The following is a 24,094-nucleotide window of genomic DNA, read 5'->3' on the forward strand; positions in this document are numbered from 1 at the left end:
TATTATATGGACCTTACAGTTATTATATGGACTTCATGGTTATTATGTGGTTTCATGGTATCCACACTACACAATGCACAACCTGGGCATGCTTGGGCTTGCCATGAGTTTGCCTGCTCCCTGCTTTCCTGCTCCCCTCTCTGATAGGTTGAAGAAGCTGCAGAGGAGACAGCAACCATTCAGCCTTTCCTTCCCCGGTTCCTCCCACATTCCTCCCCCTTTTACCTGTGTCCATATCCCGATTTGTTCCCCCATTTGTCTGTCTCATGTTCTACCCCACGTTCTAGCGCTTTCCTCGCCTGAACTGATAAAAAATCCCGTGCACGCCTCAATAAAGCATTCCATCTGCACCCCTACCTTGTCTCCAGACCCATCCGTGCTGTGTAATGGCCACATCTCCCCTTCAGATCGGGTAGAGGAGGATGGTCCCAAAACCATAACAATTAGAGGCTGATTATGCTCGAGTGTCCTGAATGAGCTCTATTACAGAAGTGCAGTAATTATTTCATTTTGCTACAATAAAGCCTAGTTGGAAATACTGGTTATCTCTAAAGAGATATTCATTATTCTAGAGCCTTGTGTGTTTATAAATCTGTGCTTACAACTGATCTTTTACAGATTTCTTCTGTAAACACATGAACTAGGACAAAACTGGCAGGTGGAAAAATTAATCCACCTACTCCACTAGCTGAGAAAAAATTCTATGGTTTGATTTTTCTCCAATATTTACGATATAGTTGTTCAGATCTTAATCATTTTAAGGAGAATTTGCAAATTCAAACAACCACAATACTTGAAGGCTGCCATCATTGTTCTAAATTTAGAGTATTATACTCTGGGATTCACATATTGTCTCCATCTGAAAATCAGTGACTTTGCTTTAAATGTCGAAAATGCTCCAGCTTTATGTGTCCAGCTTATTTGTGTCAGCAACAGCATCATAAAGTCAAGGGAGAGATATGGAAGAACCAGGCCGTGATTTATGTGTCTTCCTGCCACTACTTTCATTAAGCATTGATACAATAAGCCTTTGCTTCTCCTGCGTTTCTTCTCCAAAGACAGCACTGGTCTGTCTGTGACAGCTTAAGAAAGATGTATTTTTGAAAGAACGCTGTATCAAATACCTCCTGAAGGCCCTTTGGATAATAACTGCTGATACCTCCTCTTGTTTTCTCTTAAGAGTGGAAGAAACTGGCTTGTCAAAAATTTTAGATGGATTGGCAACCACAGTTTTTTCCTCCGTTAATAATTCAAGACTATCCAAATCTCCAAATTCTCCCAAGACCCTTTTAGTGAAAGCACGCAAGATATCCAAGTGGTGGATCTTATCTCCACTCACTAGAGGGAGGTCCATGGATATGAGCTGGATGCTATTGGGCTTTGGAATGCGCAAGGGTTCTGCCAGAGCATCTGCAAAGTCTGAAAGAGCAGAATAGTCAATAAACTGTGTTGCCAGAGGATCAAATTTTCCCCAGGTCTCATAAAACATATCAAAGTCATCCTCACAAAGAGGATCTGTGCTTTCTTCAGTGGCAACATTGAAGTTCTCTAAAATGACAGCTATGTACATATTTACAACAATGAGAAATGATATAATGACATAGCTTACAAAATAAAAAATACCAAATGCTCTATTTGTGCAATTAATTTTATCTTTCTCTTTTAAAACTAAGTTGGGAGCACATGTACCAGATTCACTTAACAAAGGGACCAGAAGAGTATCCCAGCCAGCTGACGTTGTAATTTGGAAGAGACAGAGAATGCTACCAGAAAAGGTTTGAAAGTTGAAAATGTTATCAATCCCACCTTCCCAGGGAAGACAGGCAAAGTTTGCCATGCCCACAATGGCATAAATAAATGTAATTAGGAAAAGCAAAAGGCCAACATTGACCAGTGCAGGAAGAGACATCAGTAATGCAAAGAGAAGGGTTCGAATTCCTCTCGCTTTTCGAACCAATCTCAGGATTCGGCCAATTCGCACCAAACGAATAGTTCTCAAAAGTGTCGGAGAGACGAATTTTTGGAAGGCTTCAGAAACTCCAATACCTTTGAAGGGAGAAAGAAAACAAAATGTTGTCAAGCCATACTAGTCAAATTTTTTTCTGCATTGTTATATGCTGTGCTTTAGGTGTCAGAAGTATCAATGACCATATTATACCACTTTCCACACAAACATCATCAATACTACACTTGCTTACAGAACAGTTTAGGAAAAGAAAGACAAATCATAATACCTTTCAATATTAGAGAGATATCAAGATTATGCATAGTTTGGAAACTGCATCCTCCCAGTTTTCTCCAATTCATGGCTGGTGAATTTACACATTCATTGCTCAAGTACTAAAAATCCTTTTAGCTCCCTTCAGCTCCTGTGCTGGAAGCTGTGGGGATTGCCTCCTAGCTGCTGTCTGCTGCTTCTTTACAGGCCTGATCACATGCTAAATGTGAGGCTTTGACTAATGCTTGGTACTTGAAGGAGAGCAGAGGAGACCAAGAGGATTATAACGAAAAACTGTCTTTTGGTATTTATCCCCCATTTCACCCCGTTCTTTGACCCTACTAGCAGATTAAGGGTACAGCAGCAATGCAAATGATTACAAACAGAGGGGTTAAGGAGTCATCATTTTCCTGGGTTGCAGGAGACAGCAAAGGGTTACTGTGCTTAGGCACAAAGCAGAGAACTCAGAGCAGTTTTTCTTTCCTGTCCTTTATTCTGTGATATAACCCGAGCCTGAGTGGGAAGCACAGACCAAATAAACTGCACAAGAAACTAGAGCTATCTATGACCCTTTGTAGAGGAAATGATCAGCATCCAGTCTTATTTGAAAAGCTGAAAAAACCCAAGGCAGTTTTAGTGAGACTTTTCACAGTCACAAATAGTGGCCCAGATTAGAATGGTGCTGAGCAATTACATTTTCCTGAGCTTTCTAAATCAGCAATCAGGATCTGCCTCCTTTAAAGTAGGTCCAGGAAAATCTAAATACATCTTTCTCATTTTTCAAGCAAATGTATTTTTAACATGAATTTGCTTTGTGAAAGTAAAACAACTTACTAGGATAATATGGAAACGGGAAGCATAAAACCAGTCTTACAAAAATTTATATACACTAACTTAGAGAAGATGTTAATGAATTAAATTCCTATTCTGTAAATTACTCAATAAAATGCATACTTAAAGAAAAGTAAAAATTGAAAACTCCATTTATCTTTTAGTCCTGTGAAAAAATATAAAGGAAAACAAGGAAGGAATTTATAAGGAATCACTGAGCATATAGTCTTATTTGAAAAGCAAAAAAAACCCAAGCCAATTTTAATGAGACTTTTCACAGGTACAAATAGTGGTCCAGATTTAGAATGTTGCTGAGCAATTACATTTTCCAGAGCTTTCTAAATCAGCAATCAGGATCTGCCTTCTCTAAAGGAGGTCCTGGTGAAATAAATACATCTTTCTCATTTTTCATGCAAATGCATTTTTTACATGAATTTACTTTACTCTGAAAGCAACAGTTACCATGATAACATGTAAACTGAAAGCATAAAAACAGTCAGACAACAATTTAAGAGCAATAACTTAGTGAATTAGATTCCTATACTATTAATTACTCAAAACCCATATATTTTAAGAAAAATAAAAATTGAAAACTCCATTTACCTTTTAGCACTATGCAAAAATATAAACAAAAATACAGAAGGAATTTTGAAGGAATTCATTAGCATATAGTTTAAAAAAGTACAGTGGATCTGGACTTTGTTTATCAAATATATCTAAGTTTGGCTCAATACTGGTAAGACACATTACCTGATTTAGTGATTGGTACTTACTAACTATTGAAAGGACCACAACACTAAGATCAAATAAGTTCCAGCCGCATTTGAAGTAGTGCTGTCTTAAGGCCAGCATTTTTATGATACATTCCACCGTAAATACAGCCACAAAAAAATAGTTGATTTTTTTAAGAATTTCCTTGGTGCCTTCCTGGTTATTTTCTGCCATCATAACAATCATATTTAGGCAGATAAAAATCACAATGATGATGTCAAATGCTTTGTGCTCTACAATATCAAACAGTAATCCCAGGAATGCATTCTGTGGAGAGAAAAAGAACTGCATTTAAATATTTGTCAGTAATTTGTGCTTAGAACAAGAATTTACGGTAATATAATTTTAACAGTAAGCTACTAGAAGCATTTTTAGGGGATTTCTTTAGATCTTCAATGAAAACTCACAGTTCTTGGCTAAGTATATTCAGGTATCAAGCAAGCACATTGGCACTTATATACACACATCAGGAAAACATCCAGAGTACATTGTGATTGCTCTTTCAATAGAAATACTTATTGAAGCAGATATTTTACCATAAGCAATTCAAATGAAAATGTCATAAGCAAGAAAAACTCTGAATAGTTACTATGAAAAGCCAGGCCTGGAATTAAATTTAAGAAACTAAAAGAAGTAAAGTATAAGATTATTTAAAAGCAAATTACTGCCATGGGGCATGTACTGTGCTCTATTCATTCTCAACTGCAATAATCCAATCTAGTGGCAGAAGCAACATCATGCAATTTAAGTGACCAAGGTCATGGTATTCTTATCAAATACTAATTATGAACCTTTATAAACAGGTTGTACATTTGCATAGGTCATAAATAAAATATAAATTTCCCTAATTAACACCCACAAAGAAAGACTCTTTGAAGAAAAAGAGAGTAAAATGTAAATACTACATTGAATAAAGAAGATGAGGGGCTCCAATGCAAAGTTTATTTCCCTGTGCCTGGGCTACTGAGTTCAAATATGGTCACCATCGTTGTATCTTCTGCCATGTTCTATTTAAGATGGTCTCACCAATGGTCTTGGGATGGGTTTTTGAGGTTTCTTGGATCCAAGTTTTTTTAGGGCATTATAGTACTTTTTCTGTTCCTCAGTCAAAAATAGATCTTTTCCACCTAAGTAAAGGGAAAGAATATTGTTGTTCAGCTGCAGTTTAAGCAGTTCCCTAAATGAATTCCAGCAGATTTCTGTAAAAAAGAGTATGTTACAGCTGTCCTGAGTGGAAACTAAGAGGGCACAGAGACAAACTGTGTCTTCACCATTTCTCCTTTTCCCTTTGATCTTTGAATAGACGTACTGGAAAGAGTTGATCTGGGTCTGATCATGGAAGTCTAGTCTAGGCAGTGTTCCCAAGTCAGTTCCCTCAAGTGTGAGAGCCTTTCTGAAGCTTTGCAAATCTATTTCATACTTTAAAAATTACATACGATTCATCAAGAAGGGAAATACTTTCTATTTTTGGGGAAGGTAGAAACAGAAGAGTATTGCTGGACTAGCAGTTAAATAGAGGATGATGGGACCCAGTTCTACAGGAGGTTCCTGACAATTAATTTCTTATTCCCATCTACACCCCCTGTATTACTTATCCCCATCTACACCCTCTGTAGTACTTAGCAATCCCTTTGAACCCAGGATTCAGAAGCCACTCATCAATCCTAAAAGCACTGAGTGATCAGCATTTTGTAGAACAAACACACAACAATGTTCAGTAGGGCATCTGTAATTTCAATCACTCTGGAAAGACCTCTGAAAATTCCATTTGACTTCACTATATGGAATCAGCAGTAAAGAAAGGAAAGAGAATAACTGAAAAAGAAAAAAATGCCAATCACAGCATGTACTAAGAAAAAAGTGTTAGATCCACATAAACTTCCAGTAAATGTTCAGGTTTATGAACTACTTGACCACTGTTGTTTCTATCTGTTTGGATTATTGTAACTGAGACTTTGTTAGAAAAGAAAATTCTTAGAGTGAGGTTGGACTGTTGTTCCACAACCCTCAAATATCCTTTCCCTGTTCAAATGCAGAGAGCAGAAGAATTTCTTGTGGGCTTTATTGCTCTCTCTCTCTACCCAGAGCAGTAACGCTCTGACACTTGGTATATGAGTCAGGCTATGGAAATAAAAAAGGGTTTCTGTAGAGATTCTGTTTTCAAAATGTGAATGTTTATTTGTTTTAAGTCTTCCAAGTGGAATAATTTACTCCATTTTCCTTTCTATTCTGGATAATTTAACATCTAAATGAATCAGGACAGAATTCAACCTGTTTTTGGCTTCTCACTTCTGAAGCTACTCCCTCCTTCCTCCTTCTCCTCTACTCAGAACAAATTAAGGACTTGGCAGGAAAAGAGAATTTACAGGTAAATTGCTAAAAGCCTTGAAGAAAAGGGGACTCCTGTATGCAAAACGTGGCTTAAAGTGTTATTATTTTTAATTTGTCCAGTTAAACAGTTATTTCAAAATGTTAGACATCTACATGTCAAACCAGCATTCATTTAAGCAAATTGGGATTACAGGAGACACTGAGTTAGCTCAAGTAGTACTTATCTTTTTCCTTTGTTGGTTAAAATTGCTGATAACCACTCCAACAAAAAGGTTCAACATGAAGAAAGATCCAAAAATAATGAAAACCACAAAGTATATGTACATGTGTAAGCTTGCTTCAAACTTTGGCTGTTCATTAATCTGTTAAAAAAAAGTCAAAACAGAAAAATAATATTGGTAAAAATGAGATAATCACAGCTTTACCATTTCCAATTTATAAAAAGAGATCCTTTTATTGTCATGAGGGATAAATTATTTCCACACATTTACATCTTAACCTGGATGTAAAAGTAGAACCACTCTCTTGTTCTATCTTCTACTGATTGTAAAGATAGTGACAAACAGAGCTATAGAGACAAATCCAGCTTCAGCCAATTTTTAAGTAATAAAGAACCAGTTCCAATCAGAAGGGATCCTGTGAATGCCCTGATTAAAAACAACAACTCAGACTAAACACAATGGTGACCAGCCATCCTCTGGAATGCTGTCCCAGACAAGAGGCAATTCTAAAGCCCCAGCTCACTAAGATCAGCCCTACAAGGAACAATCATGTTAATCAGCAGCTATTTCACTGCAGTCAAGAGCACAGAGACTGAAGGAGTGAGAAAAATGTAAATTCAATTAAACATAGAGAAGTTAAAACACACTGTCCTGGTAAGAGAGTGAGGAACAGCACATGCAAAGGGGGAAGAAATAGTGAGGATGTCAAATCTAGGGAAGAAAAACTCCTGAAATAACTGCTCTAGCTGCATGCTTTTTCAACTCTCCTGTACACGTTTAAAAAGGAAGAAAATTTGCACAGTCCTTCCAAGAGCTTCTGTATTCTGTTTCCAAAAGAGACTTGCACAAAGCTTGCAACATCTTCTTCTCTGCATTCCTGACATAGCAGGCTTCTGTGTGGTGTCACTCTACTTTGACCAGTTTCTTTTGTCTAAGTTCCAGATATTTGGTACTCCAAGGATTATTGTTTCACTGTGTAGTTTGATGCCTTCAACCACTTGTATTTTTGATTTGATATTGCAAACAAAGCTGAAAAAGTAATGACATGGATGGAAAAGGGAAGAAGAAAAGGGAAAAGAACTAAATTGTCATTTTAGGGACATACCTCACGGGAATCCACTGCTGCATACATAATATCCATCCAGCCTTTAAAGGTTGCCTGAAAAAAAAAGTATTTTTAAGCTTGTTATAGTTTATATATATATATATATATATATATAGCACTAATACAAATGTGTTGATAGTTGTGGAAAATGAGCAATGTGCTATAAAAAATGTGCATCACATTTAAAGATCTGTTGGGAAGGATGATTCACTGGAGTTTAGTTAAAAGAAAAAATACTTCTTGAAAACTAAACAAAAACAAACAAACAAACAAAAATATTTACTAAAACAAAAAAATCATGATTCATGTAAAAAGTGTCTTAATGTTAATTCTTCTTAAAATAAATTTTTTTTGTGAAAAATCGCAGTAAAATTTTGAGCTCAGCTTGCAAATATAATGTAAAAGGATGAAAACAATTTCTGAGAAAACAGCAAACAATTCCTTCCTGCAATTTTTAGCAACTCTCCAGAATCACAGAATACTTTGGAGGATCCAGGGCATAGAACTTCAGCTAAAAAAGATACAGGGATAACAGCCAACTTAAAAATTGCCTTTCTCTCCTTTGTTGTCATGTTAGGGAGCTCAATAAATTAGTATCCCAATCCTTCATGACTTCTACAGGAAAAGAAAAGATAAATAAACTCTGCCCTGATTTTCTTTCTCATCCACTCTGAACGAGAGAAAATGAGAATATTTTTAATTCAGTAACCTGCAGACTATTTCAGGCTTAGTGTGTTAATCAAAATTAAAACAACATTGAAAAGCCATGAAACAGAGTTCTTGATTTTATGAGTTCTTGAGCATATGCTCAAGTGTTACTTAGGAGGAACTGAGCAGGTCACGGTCACCAACAAGGAAAATATATATGGAAGCTAAAATATATCCCCAATTTCACTGGGATAAACAGAAGCATAGAGGTGTCCCATGGTTGGGCTGCTCAACCCATTTCTTGAAGAAAACAAAACTGAGAATGTTTTTATAGAACTCACCACTTGGAGCAGAGCCAAGTATCCTATCCCAACATTATCAAAGTTTACAGGATAATTTGTCCATTTTCCACCATGAGACTCACAATCACTTCTGTTATTAATGAGACTGATATTTTCTTCCTGGAGTATGCACTTTGAAAATCTTTTCCCAAGCCATTTGACTCCTAAAATGTTAAATAGGAGCCAAAAGACAACACAGACGAGCAAAACATTGAAGATTGAGGGGATAGCTCCAAGGAGTGCATTGACAACAACCTGAACAAAATGAATGAAAATAATAGTGAATTTTATGTTGTCATTTTCAAAAACATCTTCAAATGCAGACGTTACAAAATATTCACACCGACCCCCAATATCTTTACCTTTATCCCTTCAAATCTTGACAAAGCTCGTAGAGGCCTCAATGCTTTAAGAGTCCTGAGAGATTTCAGGCCACTCCCAGAGGAACAACGTGCCTTGCCTTCCGTACCAGGATTTAGTCCCCAGGAAACAAATGACAGCTGTGTTCATAGAATTGGAACTGGGATTATTAAATGGTAAACAAAATTTCCCTTGTTTGAGTTAGCAAACAATCATTACCTGAATGGTACAATATCTTTGACCATTAAGTCAAATTAAGAAAATACACATTAAATTCAAAGTTATTGTAATTTTACTTCATTCTTTTCTAATATATATATGTAAAAGGATTTCTTCATTCTAATTTGAAATGGGGGGGTAGTTGTTTTTTGGTTTTGTTCTTTTTTTTAACTGTTCATATATTTTCATGATGTGGGCGTTTTACCCCAAAAATCCAATTTCCAAGCTCCCCCCACATTTTACCTCAACACCAAAGAGAAGTTTTCAGACAGGCACACCTCAGTATGGGGGAAGGGAATTATATACAATTTATTACTATACACAATAAATACTATAGAAACTAAAAAGCAATTATATATACAGCATTAACACAATCTCTACCACCCCTTGGGCCCTCCCACATCAGTTCAGGAGAAGCTTGCAGGGTGATAGTTAAAAGTCTCTCTCTCATTGGGATATCAGGGAAGGGGTCTTCTCTTGCACCCCCACCAGCCCTCAGCTCCTGCTGAGGTCTCCTCCTGGGCTGCAAGGGAAACACTCGCTTCACCAGGTCTTCATCATGAAAAGGTCCAAGGAGTCAGCTTTTGAGTCCTTTCTCCCTGGTTCGTGAAGGTTTCCTTCCCAGAGAGTAAGATGTTCCGTTCTCACTCTCCGGGTTGCAGGCTTCTGGGTCTCGCTCAGTCTTTTACCCCAAATAGTTTTCACCAAAAGTTCTTACTCAGAAAAAGCCTGCAGGTTTGGGTTCCTCTCTTAACTGCTGCACCTTTCGGTTTTTGGCTTCCCTCGTCCAAACCTCGCTAGGGCCTCCCCTGAGCCTCCTTGGTCCATCTCCAATTCCTTCAGCCTGGAGTTCTTCCAGCTTCTGCACAGATCGCAGCTGCTTTCTCTGGGCTCCGGACCACCTTCTTGGCCTGTCTCCTAGCTCAGCTCCAGCACCAAGCCTTAAGTCCACGCCACCGCCTCCCTGGGCAGTGGGGCAAGAAAAAGAGCCCCCTAGTCTTGGCCACGGGTACTCAGTCCAGTTATAAACTGTTCCAAGCTCCCCTCAGCCTAGCCAGGGCAGGGGGGGGGAGGGCCGGGCCCCCTGCATAGGGGGCCAGAGGCCTCTCTCCTCTCACCTCACGGTTACAAGTCTCTCCCTCACAACATACACACACTACTACACACTGTGTCCAGCCCTGGCCAAGCCAGGGCCGTGGGGGCACAGGGGTCCCCTGGATTCAAGGGCCCCTGGCCACTTCTGGGCTTCTCTCTCTCTCTCTCTTAGACACTCTCACACTCTGCCAACAGCTTCTGGCTGTTGTGATATCTAATTTCACATGAGCGAAAGAACACCTGCAATTGGTCTCTCAGGGGAAACTCTCCTAGGACCAAACACTTCTAGCCCTTTGTTGGGGGGGAGGAGGCCGCTTAACCCATGGCACATGGCTTTCCCCTGTTTTGGAGAGCACTGATATTAAGATTAGAAAACTGTAATTGCTGAAGTCATGGTACATATTCTTTATAAATAGCTATAACATTAGACCTTTCTGTTGAAATTTCCTACTACTTCACAACTTTCAATGCTGACTATTCTGAAGCCATCAAACAACTACTCTGATGTTACCATCAGTCCTCTGTTTACATGTCCTTTTTTCTAAATATTTAACTTCAGAATCTTCCCAGTGTGATGTTGACAAGCAGAGATGTTCCACTTTTATATGGCAAGATTATAAAAATTGATATTGTCTGAATTCATAAGAAATATGTAGGAATTGAATACTGCACTTATCTTACTACTGGTGTTTTCAACATGTATCTTTATAAATATGCAAAGGATTGCTGGGATCTCTCTTTTGCAAAACAAAAAGTACTTTCCTACATCTTTAACATTCTGGTAAATGATTTTTCCAACAATACTTTTCAACTCCCTTTACTATCTAAGTTCTTTGCCTTCAAGAAGCAACTCTACGTTTTTTTCTGTTTCTAAATGCCAAAATCACAGAATCATAGAATGGTTTGGGTTGGAAGGGACCTTTAAGATCATCTAGTCCAGAACTGCCAATAGCTTCTCATTTTTCTATTGTTTTAAGTAATTTATTTTAGTTTTGTTTCTGATCCCTAATTGAACTCCTTCTCTCCACTTGAAAAAGTTTTTAGAGCCATCATGGTCCTCAATGATGGTGATACATAATAGAATTTTTTTAAGCAACTTCTCGTTATTGCTGAAAATTTCCATTTAAATTTGCCCTAAGGTCTCTTTAAATTGCAGATTTTTCACCTTTTGGAAACTGTCTATCACACTTGCAGTTATTCATAATCAGAAGTTACATGTAGTTATCCAGATAGAAAATGTCAAAAATCAAAATGTATGACAAGCTGAATATAATACTTACACATACAATGACAAAATCAAGCAAACACCAGGAATCTGTGAAGTAACTGTGCAATCCATAAGCTACCCATTTCAGAAGCATCTCCATCAAAAAGATGTAGGTAAATACTTTGTCGGCATAATCTAGGATCATTTTCACTGTTTTTCTATTCTGCAGGTGAATATCTTCAAATGCCTGGAATTTCAGAATTCAGTTTTAAAACAGGTCAGTAGTTGTATGGAAAATTACTGTTAAATTGCACAAGAATACACAGTTTGTCTTATTACAACCATTTTCATATTAAATTATGGGCAACCCTTAGTTTTATACTTAGAAGTAAAAAATTAAATTTTAAAATAAGTACAATCTCATTTTCAGGTTGTTGAAAAATCACATACTTTCAGGTTTCTATGTTTGACACTTTAAAACATGTCGGAGGATGGGCAATCGTGGCTACCCAAGGTAGTTGATAATTTTGAAGGTGTTGGTCTAAATTCTTCACAATAAATCCTGACTTAAACACATTAACCACTGTCTTTCAGACTCTGACCTTCCAAATGAATCATCTTTAGTCAGCCTGCAGAGTTGTAATACACACATGAAAAAGATATGAACAAACTCCTTATCTGGAACTGTTCATTCCTGGAGTTACAGGTTTTTTCACCTAAACTTGACCTTGAGGTTTTAGGAAAATATTTTATTGATTGCTGCTGTTCACATCAGTGTTTACTTGTGTTTAATGCATTTGCTGCCTTGCTAATTAATTTTAACTTTTTGGTATTGCCAATCTACTCCCAATTCCTTTCACATCTTGCATTATTTCCTCACCAAGCCTCCACTTCTCCCCTACCCACTTCATTGAGGTATTAACAGCAGACCTGATTTGCTCCCCTGCACTTAAGACATGCCTAAAAAAAACGGTCTAAAAGGCCATGGAAAAGGTGAAGGAGGAGCACAGACCACTGAAAAAACATGGAGCAGAGATGCTCCTATGTATAATGCAATAAAACTTATGCACTCCTGTTCTGCAGTGTTAGAAAACAGTGCTACTGCTTCTGGACCTAAGGGGTCTTCCAGTTATGTCACAATTAGGAGAAATGCCTCCAGAGTAGAGCTGTCCCTGTGTCCATGGGACTGTTCATTTGAGTGTGGGTAAATGAGAACTTCTGGCATTCATGTACATAAACCTATTTGCCATTTCTGACCTCTTTTCTTGAGCAAGTTTGATGTGTCCTCTGATTCCCTGCTAAACCTTGGCTACCTTGATCTCCATCTACCAGTCAAACCACCTGTTCATTAGCAGTGATGTTTTTTCAAACTTCGAACTCCTTTTTTTCTAATTTTTAAAGTGTCTACCTACTCTTATTTGCTGCTACCTTAAAAAGTTAGAATCTACTTAAGTTCCTAACTACTCTTCCTTTGCTCTGAACAGTGAGCACTCACCATGGACTTTTCTGTGCATTCTTTCTGTCATCATCATCTCATTTAATTTCCTTTCAAGGCAAGGACACCATGGTGTCCCTTTGTTCTAACTGGTTCAGACAATTCCCTACCAGCATACAACTTTATAAACAAAGAAACACAACCAAACAAAAAACGGACAAGTTCCTTTTTGCAAGAGGACAACAGTATCTTAGAAATGTGAAAGTTCTCATTGCTAAACATCTTCAATGACAAGAAAATGTTGTTGTTTTGTGTAATTTTTGCACCTGGGTACCAATTAGCTTTGTGTTCAACTTAGTCAGAATCTAGAGTACATTAAAGAACAACTCAGTTTCCTTCCTTACTTCAGCTTGGTTCCACATGAATAGACAGGAGCCCTCACAGGAATCCCAGGGATTTCCCTTGGAAACTTTGCCATGGGAATTTTAAAGCAGATAGTTCAAATCTATGGTTCAGTGAACAACCTGAACTTAACGTACACAGAGCAGATTTTATTTGGAAAATTCTGACATTTACCCCATAGATCTCTTTCAGACTATTTGGTTATGTTCCTTCTGCATTATAAAAAACTTCATTTAACAAACTACTTTCAGTTGACAGTGAATATGCTTTCAAATCATAGAAATTCCCTTATTCTTGAGTAGAAATGAATCTGATCAGGGTAGCAACAAAACATTACCTCACGTATCAGTTTACAGCCAACTTCACTTTGAGATTCTGATCATAATGTTTTAAAAATGCTTTAAACATTTAGAGGTGCTATTATTTTATTTGAAAGTGCAAAGTAATTTCAAAAACTGGTTTAGCATTGTAATTAACACACAAGTGCAGGAAGAACTATGTTTCATGAAAAACTACAATTCCATGTAGTTAACTCCATATATTTAAATATCTTAGTGGGGGAAAGCCTTATCAGTGTTAAGGGATACATTTACTACATTCTTATCTCTCCGTGTGGGAAGGAAGGCCAGAGCAGAAAAATCAATTAAATACTATTATTTTCCTTTACTGACAAAAATCGATTCAAAATTAGAGAAATTAAATGCAATTTACCAGTGCTGCACTGCTCAATACTATTACAAATATCATAAAATATTCAAACCCGCTATGGTTAACAATTCTGTAGCAGGTTTTCCTGAAGTTCCACCAACTTCTGCCTGGAAACTTAGTGATATCCACTACACAACATGGGAAACGTTGACCACAATCTGAAAAGAGAAAGAACAGTATATTGGTTCCATGGAAAATGCTGAAACATGAAATCGAAACAGTATAAGACATCTTAAAAAGGGCTTCTACAGACTAGAGAAAGAATGTGCTGTTTCACCTATGAGGTGATGCTGTGGTTGAAATGATCTTAAGCTAAAGAAAAGAAAAAACTTGTATGCAAAATTAATCTCTTATCATAGAGCAACTCGTACATGGGAAAAAGAGAGTTGCTTTTGTGCCCTTTTGCAGGAAGGCTTGTGGGCACAAGAAAAAAAGACTTTACTTCTAAAAAATGCTTATTTTCTACATTTTTCCTTTTTGTTTTAAAAAGAGATTGTACCTTACTAGTGGATTAGTCAATTATTATTTTTACTGATTATTACACTTTTTTGCACTGCAGAGACATTACAACTCCCTGTTCACTGCTTTGCACCAGAAACACTCTCCATGAATCTGTAAAGGCAGCAGGATTGAAGCACGAGAGTCAATGGAGTCTAAGGAGATGGTCAGGTAATCAAAGGCAGATGTCAACACTGGGATGAGCAGGAAAACAGATTCTGCTAATTTGGACATATTCCAAGTGGGTACATTTTAACACTGTTTCATTTGGTGTTAGCACAATACAGAAAAGATTCCTACTTTCTCCAAAGCAGTCCTTAGGCAGGTGTGAGTTTTTAGTCTGGGAAAACCTCTCCGGACCAACAGCTGCATCCACACTGCTGGCTTCAGAAAAGCTGTGAGCAGCACCACATTTCTGCATGGGAGAAGGAGAAAGAGGAGAATTTATTTGCTTTTCATTAAAAAGGTTAAAAAAAAAATAAAAATGAAATTTATCATCGCCCTGCCCCCCTCCCCAAAAGAATTCTGCAGTCTATAAATTACCTTACTGTTGCTGAACCACCAAAATGAAATTACAAATAATAGGACAGAAAAAGTCAATTCCTACTCTTTGTTTCCACGGTTTTAATTTAATAAGTTTCTTGGTTTCTTCTAGCCATCTAAACAGGACATGCAGGGGAAAAAAAAAGACTATACTATACTGCAGATTTGGAGAAAAGTCTGACTTCAGGTGTGCTAGATGCCTGTTGAATGTCCCTGTTCGGCCGCATTTGTGGTACTTGTTTTGGCACAAACTCGAACTACATGAGGTGCGGTTTGAATTAGCTTTGTTACAAAAGAACAGCTGCTTAAATACAATGTTTAAATCGTGATCTCTCAATCACACTAGGGTACTCCACTGCACATGTCAGATAGAGTACTTGGAACTACAAGTCCCAGAATGCTTTGCAGCACTTTTCCTGTAATATGAATCCCTACATTCAAGCCAATCCAATTCTCTTTTCATTTTCAGAGATACAAACCTTGTCTCAAAAGGCTTGAAGATGGGAAGGCCTAGCAGGATAGAAACGTATGTATGGTCTACACACCTCAAAGAATTGTAATTACTGGTAGGTAACCTACACACTTGTAAAACTAAAGACAATAAGGAAAGAAGGTATATGGAAAAAAGAGTAAAGAAATCTATCAACCATAATGTGTAAATGCCCTGAATGGCATGGAAAGGGAAGGTATGAGGATAGGGATAAGAATGGGAAGCCAGAAGAAGCCATGACAGCCATGATGCTCTACACTTGTCTAAGGTCCTAAGGAATCTTCACCATATACAAAAATGCAATTATTTAAATTAATGGGCACTGTAATGTTTTCAATATTATTTTTAAATATAAACACATTTCAATAACATAAACAAAAAATCTGGCAACTGTGCCTAAAACCAGAAAATGCTAATGGGATTTGACTTTTGGGGGTAGTAATCCAGAAAGATGCTGAACTTCCATTTAATTTGCTGGGTCATCAGAGCCATGATTCTCCACCTTTTTCTGATATGGAACATTAGAATGAGATGAGTTCCTATATCAGAAAAAGCATGGTTGCTCAGGGAACCATTTCTAGACAGCACATTTTTGCATCCAGGAATGACAGCAAACAGAATTATCCATAGAAACAAGTAGCATGTATCATGCTTAAAGTCATGGTGTTTCCTGCTTAATTTCTGTTTACTTATTTTGTACAAAATTATACATTAAGTTACACCATTAACCATGGCTATTGATGAGACACAAACCTCCATGCTATTACTGTCTCTAGAGAGATGTGCCACCTCCACAGGTATTATACTTACTACTCTTCAGAAAATCCTAACCTGTCCTGTCATTGCTGAATGAGAGAACAGCTGTGAGAATTTGAATCTCTAGCATATTCCACAAGATGATAAAAGTTACAATTACCTCTTTTTGCTCTTGCTTTTCATGTGTTGCTGTGAAAACATTTATAGTTTCAGGAGTCCCAAAAATCTGACTGAAGCTGCTTGAACTCTGTCGCTGTTCTTTATGCCCTAATCTGCCTCCCTGCAGGAATAATGGAAACTAGTTGATTTTCCACATTTTTCCTTCCTGACAGTCTTTCTTAAAAGTCAAAATTCTTTTACAGAATCTAAAACATCCACAAGAGCTAGAATCATAGAATCAGTGAATCACAGAAGAGTTTGAGTTGGAAGGGACCTTAAAAGTCAACTAGTTCCAACCCTCCTGTCATGGACAGATAATCTTGTATGTTTGTCTTTTTACAGATAATTAAATGATATCTCGAAAATGCTTGTAATAGAATAGTTTCTCCCTCGATTTCAAATACTGTGCTCCTGAGGTTTTACTGTGGAAATTCATCATTCCCAAAGAAGACCTAAGTAATCCAAATCAGTTCTCAGTCCTTTGTCTCCACAAATTCCAAGAAAGATCAGATTCCACTGCAGAAGTTTTTGTCATCAAATGCTTCTGGATAACATATTTGAAATGGTCACAGATGATTCTAAGGTGATCGGCAATTTTTGCTTCTTCGAAAATTTTTCCAAAGATATTTCATTGGCAGTGCTTCCTAATATGACCAAAACCATAGGAAATGGATCCTAGCAGTCCACCTAGACAGGGACCACTGGAGACATTCCAAACCTACCCATATACAGTCCTCTGTAACCTGCTTTAGGTGACCCTGCTTTTGCAGGGAGGTTGGACTGGGTGATCTCCAGAGGTCCCTTCCCACCCAAACAATTCTGTAACTCAGTGAAAAGAGTTCCTATAGCTCCTGTGTCTTATCTGACAGTTCCTCATGGGTGTGACAGACACCTGAAATATCTCAAACAGGCCTATGTACGATCATGACAGGATAAATGTCTAACTCACATGCAGAAAGACTGAGCTTTATCCTGCCCAATGCAAGAAAATCACAAGATATAAAGGGGAATTCAAAGTATCAGAGGTGAAAACGTAATTAAAAAAAAATATTTTTTGAGATGCAGCTTTTCTTTCCATTTTCTTTGGATGCCATGCAACTGCAAAGCAACATATAAGCAGCTGAAGAGGCCTGTGTTAGAAACTATCCAAGTGTAAGACAAAGGAGACAAAAAGAAGGAATGTCTGTCTTCATCAAACCTCGTTTATCAGTTGACAGCAATAGATGGAAATAAAACTGACAAAAGCAGAATTAGGGCTGTCCACAAAGAGAATGGTGAAAAAGTGGATATTCAAAATGTCTTTGGAAAATGAAGACTATTTGGTAGCCCTTGCACTAGAAGAACGAAGAAAGTAAAATGGCAGAAATGACAGAAGGGATAATATTTACTGTTGAGTCTTTGAGATGGCAATTACAGATGTAAGTTACATATTTTGTTTTAAATGTGAATAGTTCTTACCTGTTTTCTGTGTTCTGTTTCTGTGAACACAATGTGCTCATCATCACTTTTGTCGCTGTAACTCTCTGCTGCTTCAATGGGAACACAGGTACTGTGACTGCTGGAAAGATCTTTATATTTCCTTATTATTGAGGAATTCTCTTCATTATGGTAACACTCTATGTCAAAGCAATTGTTGTCTATGTATTTTCTGACATCTGTCATGGCATAATTATTATCCTCTACGTTTTTGCCAGAAATTTCTTCTGAAGTCTTCTTTTTGTCTGTTTTTCTGAGGCTTCCTTTCATTTTTCTACCACAAGGATCCAGAATTCTGTCTTTCAAAGACTTCAGGCCCTGGTGAATCTGTGCAAGGGCAATCTGACATTTAGTCCTTTCTCCAGGTTCCTCTTGTCCTCCTGAGGCATCAGTATTGAATGAACTCAGCAGCAGGGCAATGAACAAGTTGAGCACCTTGAAATAATTAAAGTAAGTTGGAGACACCACTGCTAACAGAAAAGTCACTTCAGAAACCCTCAGTCTTGCTTTCCTCAACCACTGCCATGAAATTATTTACTATTATATTGCAATATTGTTATAGTACGATCTGGCCCCTCCTGGAAGGAATGGCAGGAGAAAAAGGAAGGAAGTGAGAGTTTGGGTATATCAAAAATATTTTCACCTGCTCTGATGTCCATAATGTATGAGGAGATAGATATGTTGAAAAAGAGCAAAGATGAATTTTAATAACACCACCATCCAAAAGGTTCTGGTATAGACCAACAAACCAAGCAGATGAAAAAGATTTTGTCTCCCAGTACATTTACATTCCATCTACTATATGTCATACAAACCAGAAAATCTGGGTCTTGATAATACAAGAACAAGCTGATAAGCATTAAAAGCACTGAACAGTTGGTTATTGGATCCTCCCAACACAAAAGATGAAGACATCAACACATTATCAGAAGCACTGCACTTCCATACTGTGGGTAGAGGGAATAATTTGGCATTGCTTCTATCTCTTGTGTGAGAAAGACAGGGGAAAAGTAAAAAAAAAAAAAAAAAAAAAGATAGAAGAAAAACATGTCAAGTGACATCCAGAAAAGAGAATAGTGTGAATACTCTTGAAATGATAACGTTTCCCTCTGAAAAAATTAGTTGCCAGTGTACCTGGATGCATTCAGTAGGGACTGGGAATCAGCTTAAAACTCACCACCAGGTTTCCTATCACCAGGACTAGCAAGAAAATGGTAATACATTTCTGTTTTCCAGCCACTTCCATACATTCCCACATCATTTCAATCCATTCTCCACATAAGATTCGGAATACAATCAGGACTGAATGATTGAAATCCTTCATATGCCAGCGTAAATCCTTACTGGTGCTTATTTTATGGAATTTTTTTTCATAACTGGTGCCTAAAAACTGCATTCCTACTATAGCAAAAATAAATACAGTGATAGCCAAAACTAGAGTGAGGTTACTCAGAGCACCAAATGAGTTTAGAATTATTCTCATAAGAGTATTTAAGGCTGGCCAGGACTTTGCCAATTTGAAGATCCTGATCTGTAAATAAAACACAAGAGAAAACAGGTAAGGTCAAACACAGCCCAGACAGCACAGCCCACATGAAAACCAGACCCTGCATTTACCATGCTGCTTTTACTGCAGTAATTATTTTTCCCCCAAAGAAAGGCTTTTAATTGTTTTGATGCAAAAGTGCTGTGCTTAAGCTCTGACAGTTAACATTTGTGAGAGCAGAGAAGTATCAAAGAAAGGTTTCAAATTGATTGTGCTAAGTTAGATATGAGAATGTGTCAGTCTAATAATCTTAATAGCAATAAAAAGAACACGAATATAAATATCTTATGAGTACATGGATTAAGGTTATGAAATGACTGAGTTTTGGACTAGATGGAATGTAAAAGACATATTTTTTCACACCTCTCACCAAACAGACTTAAAATAGGAACTGAGAAGCCAGCTGGGACCTGCCCTATGTACCCCCATGAGTAAAATGGAGGGATTTAGTCAAATTAGCATTCAGGGCTGTGAAAATCTCTCTGTCATGATAAACAAGGGGAAACACAATTCAACTGCATTTCTAGGTGTGAGGACTCTGAAATACTATGAAGAATTTGAAGTAATTAATCAATTTAGCATTATAAATATACATGAAACACATAAGCACAAAAGTACTATTATACATAGATGTGTCAGAACGACTCCTCTTTCTCCCTAAAATGGAGGAAAGCACGGAAGAGCCCTCAAGGCCAAGACTGAGCCCTGAGGAAAGCTCCATTATTTTACAAATCTCAGCTCAAAAGGAAAAGCTGTGAAGGAATCGTTGCTATCCTTAAGCTCAGGAAAACACTCAGAAAATATCTGCTCCTGATTGTAGCTCTAAAATGTAGTTGAGCAGTGCCACTGTACAGATCTAACAGAGAACCAGTGAACTCTCTGCTGGGTCAGATCTCCCTGGCAGCACACTGTGCAGGGGATTTGTAGCATCCAACATACACAGTATAATAAACATATTGAAAATATTGTTTTATATTAATTAATATTTTCTTTAATTAAATGTTCATGTTGGCTCACTATTTACTAACAAAGAGAACTGATTTGACAGATTCATCAGTAAAATAATAAGAGGGTATTTCACTGTAATCATTCACAAATCTATACAATACATGTACTTTTAAAAAATAGCAAAGAAATCATTACCGCCCGGAAAGGTGACAGGTTGGTCCCAAAGCTCAGTAGGCCAATCAAAACAACTAAGCTATCAAAAACATTCCACTTGTTCTGAAAATAGTAGTAAGGATCTAGAGCAATGATTTTCAAGATCATTTCTAGTGTAAAAATCAGAGTGAAGACCTGGAAAGACAAAAAAGAAATTCAGAAAAAAGTCACTCAAGAACTCTGTCTCCTTATGGGACTATTCCAGTATAAATACAGGGTTATAACTCCATATTCACCCTAACATAGACCTCACATACCTGATCACTTATAGTAATCATTTCTCTGGTTTCTGGCAACATGCCAGGGTGCTCCATAGCCATGAATAAGGTGTTCAAGATAATGCAAACCATGATAAAGAGTTCAACAAATGGATCCAAAATCACCAATTTCACCTTCTCTTTGACTGCTCTCCAGAATGGACAACAATTCCAAACTAGACACTTTAGAGTAAAACGTTTCCACAATGCAGGACATTTCAATTTTGACTCTAGCAGAGAAAGAGGGAAAGTGGCATATGAATAATCCTGTCTGGAATATCATAGTGTGAAGAAAAAGACAGTCAGAGAAAAGATTGGAAAGAAAAAATGAATCTCATGTGAACAGAATAGCATCATTGAAAAAAACCCTGCTACACAAACTAATCACAGGCTATTGCAGGTCACCATCAACAAATGTCATAATGACAGAAACAGGGGATATTCCCCACCTCTTCATATGTTTATTATTCGTTCCTGTGAGGCTGGGGAGGCCCTGGCACAGGTTGCCCAGAGAAGCTGTGGATGCCCCATCCCTGGGATTGCTCAAGGCCAGGTTGGATGGGACTCTGAGCAACCTGGTCTAGTGGAAGGCGTCCCTGCCCATGGCAAGGGGTAAGAAGAAAATGATCCTTAATGTGCAATCCAACACAAACTGATCCATGATTCTATGATTACACTATTAAAGGATGATAAAGGATCTGCATTAAGGAGAGAAATCACTGTTTCTGGGACAATGACAACCTGTTTCCTGTGAGTTGAACCTGCCCAGCCACAGGTGTCCATAGCTGAGGACAGGGTTATAGGTGAGGTTGGAGGAGAGCTCAGGAGATCTGTAGTGCAACTCCCTTCTCCAAGCAGGGTCAGCCATCAGGTCAGAGACTGCACAACCTGTTCCTCTGAAAATGGGCAACATTTCTGCTTACACACACTTGGAAATTCTCTTCTTTCAATCAAGTTGGTCAGGTATGATTTACCCTTGGTAACTGTGAGTTACAGACACAATTATATGAGATATGAGAATATTTGTTTTCCTGAAATGTACATTTGCAGCATAATTTCCCCTAATGGTTTTAAAATAATGTTGAGTGTTTGAGACAATTTAATCTCTCAGGTCACATTACACAATCCCATAGGAAAAACAGGAAAGAATGACTTACTCGAATTATCTGTCAGAATAGTAGCTGCACTCATTAACCTCTGTCTTCGGAAAGGATCATTAATAGAGTCCACTGACACATCATAGGACAGCAGGATCTTCCTCTTTGGTTAGAAAGACAAGAGAAGATAACATAGCAAGGGAATGTGAAAAACTGGCAATACAAAAATTATGTCCAGCATGAGATAAATATGCCTTTTTAAATAGACATTGAAGGGAAACTTTACTTTGGTGACAATATATAAAACAAAAAATACAACGCTATCAGATCTTTGCTTTAGAAGGCAAAGGGCATTTCATCAAAACCAGTAAATTTCTTCATGAAGTTGTTTCCTTCTGAAAATATTTAATAACAATAATAATGTCATTGTAGAAGAAGCATAGAAACATTAACGTGGCAAGGGAAAAGAATCCTTCCAGACAAAAAGAACACTGGCCATCAGTTTGAATAAACTGTTGCCTTTTTAACAAAGAATTATTGATAATCAAAAATAAACATTTATTAATATGAAAAATAGACATGTAGTTAATAAAAATTATTATTGTTCCAGCACTACCAGGCCTATCTAGATCTCTATTAATACTAAACTGCTTAATACTAGGAATGGCACTACTTTTGTTTTCATTAGAAGCCACAGAATGTTCAGCTCAGCACTCCTGATGTGAGCTCAAGTACAGACAGGCCAACACTTGTATCTTATGGGGATACACTGAATTATTATCAAATATTCAGACACATTAAAACCCACACACTCAGGATTAAGTAGAGAATCATAAAACATGGGCTAAAAAGAATACATGAGACTCTGAGGTAGAGAAAATCAGAAAGAATTCCAGAGAAAGTGAAAACGGGTATATAAGTAAGGATATATCATACCATTACTTCAAACTTTTTTGATATTATGATTTTTGTTAACATATTCTAGAAAGCTGTTATTCAGGGAATGAAACTGATATTCTTGGCCTCAGGGGTTTCATAATAATTATTTCTCTTTGTCATTCTGATATTTTAATGAAAAACTTAGCTGATAGAACTGTCATAGAAGGGACATATCAAATGAATTTGTAATATAGAGCTAAAATGCTCATTTTTCTCTCTGTAGTTTTTCTGAGTCTAAAAGGCTCATTTAGACTATTCTAAATGAAAGTAGGGAGTACATTGTTTGAAGAGTCCTCAGTTGCAGGAGAGACACCAGTAATTGCCACATTTGTTGTAGATTGTATTTATTTGACTAATAAAAGAACTTTATGTCAGAGCATCTCACCCTGTTTGGATTATGCTCTAGGTCTTCCTTTCTATTTTTTTCCTTTTATAATGTGAAAATATTTCAATATGAAATCATAACATGTACTACTGACAGCAACTTCTAGCTTCCCATTCAAGTCCAAATAGTGCTGTCTCCCTCACATCCCAAAATACAATTTTCAGATTGCTTTAAAAAACAAGTTACTCCAATGAACGCAGGAAGGAGGAAAAAAAAAATCAGAGAGGAAAAAATGCAAACAAAGAAAGCTTTTCTGCTCAGTGAATTCTCATATCACACCTAAGTTTAATGAATATATTTTCTATTTTGAATACTTACAAGCTTCTTGTGGCAGTGACCAGGCTGTGAATGAAATATTTGCTCCTCTCTCTCCTGATCATCTAAAACTACATTTTGTCTTAAAATAGGTGTTTCTCTATTAATCTCTTTTCCTTTCCAATTTTTGAAGTCAGCAACTGGCATTTCAGACCCAACCTGCAAGGCCTTACTGCTTTCTGCTGCAGCCACCTCCTGTAAAAGAAAAGGCCAAAGGTCTGTTTATTAACACAAGGTAAATGCCAACACATGGAGGATAATATTAAACTTAATTTTTACTCTATTAAATTATTATGCTGGCTGAATGCTGAGAAACTTGGTAAAATGGTGATGCCTTACACTTTAATGTGCTGCCAGGCAATCCCAAATCTTCATTTGCGAAGCCTAGGCATGATGATGACACCTCAATGATGAAATCGGATACTTGCTAGAGGATATTTGCATGGCCTCTTACAAATCTGACATTTTTGACTGTAAGCAGTAAATCAGAGGTATCTGTTATAAAAAGTTACAAGATACAATAGGTCTCACCAATAATTTTCAACCCATCCTGCTGCCTTGGTTTAGAGCTTCATTTCTG

The 24,094-nt window shown here is 37.3% G+C and overlaps 1 protein-coding gene across 1 annotated transcript; it reads right to left on the reverse strand.

The window, feature by feature from the left end:
* Nucleotides 1-233: 233 nt before the first annotated feature.
* On the reverse strand, nt 234-23,707 carry LOC113949655 (sodium channel protein type 5 subunit alpha-like). The gene is made up of 17 exons (XM_027648519.1): nt 23,518-23,707; nt 21,936-22,038; nt 20,779-21,008; nt 20,504-20,656; nt 18,992-19,345; nt 17,797-18,249; nt 16,340-16,459; nt 14,691-14,805; nt 13,896-14,050; nt 11,421-11,594; nt 8,829-8,966; nt 8,467-8,721; nt 7,478-7,531; nt 6,376-6,513; nt 4,847-4,951; nt 3,823-4,087; nt 234-2,046 (listed from the first exon to the last, which is right to left on the reverse strand). Exons 1-17 carry the CDS (start codon nt 23,659-23,661, stop codon nt 947-949), a joined length of 4,056 nt encoding a protein of 1,351 aa, XP_027504320.1. The 5' UTR covers nt 23,662-23,707; the 3' UTR covers nt 234-946.
* Between the last annotated feature and the right edge of the window lie 387 nt (nt 23,708-24,094).

The sequence above is a fragment of the Corapipo altera genome, unplaced genomic scaffold (genome assembly GCF_003945725.1).
Source record: "Corapipo altera isolate COAL_440 unplaced genomic scaffold, ASM394572v1 47, whole genome shotgun sequence".
Taxonomy (NCBI): Eukaryota; Metazoa; Chordata; class Aves; order Passeriformes; family Pipridae; genus Corapipo; species Corapipo altera.

What these genes read in the sequence shown, in the direction of transcription:
- LOC113949655 (XM_027648519.1), bottom strand. Translation starts at nt 23,661, where the DNA reads ATGCCAGTTGCTGACTTCAAAAATTGGAAAGGAAAAGAGATTAATAGA. An exon ending in TAAGGACTGCTTTGGAGAAA is followed by an intron (nt 14,051 to 14,690) that starts GTAGGAATCTTT and finishes TTCTCTTTTCAG; the next exon opens with ATTGTGGTCAACGTTTCCCA. An exon ending in AACCCATCCCAAGACCATTG is followed by an intron (nt 4,088 to 4,846) that starts GTGAGACCATCT and finishes TTCTCTCCACAG; the next exon opens with AATGCATTCCTGGGATTACT.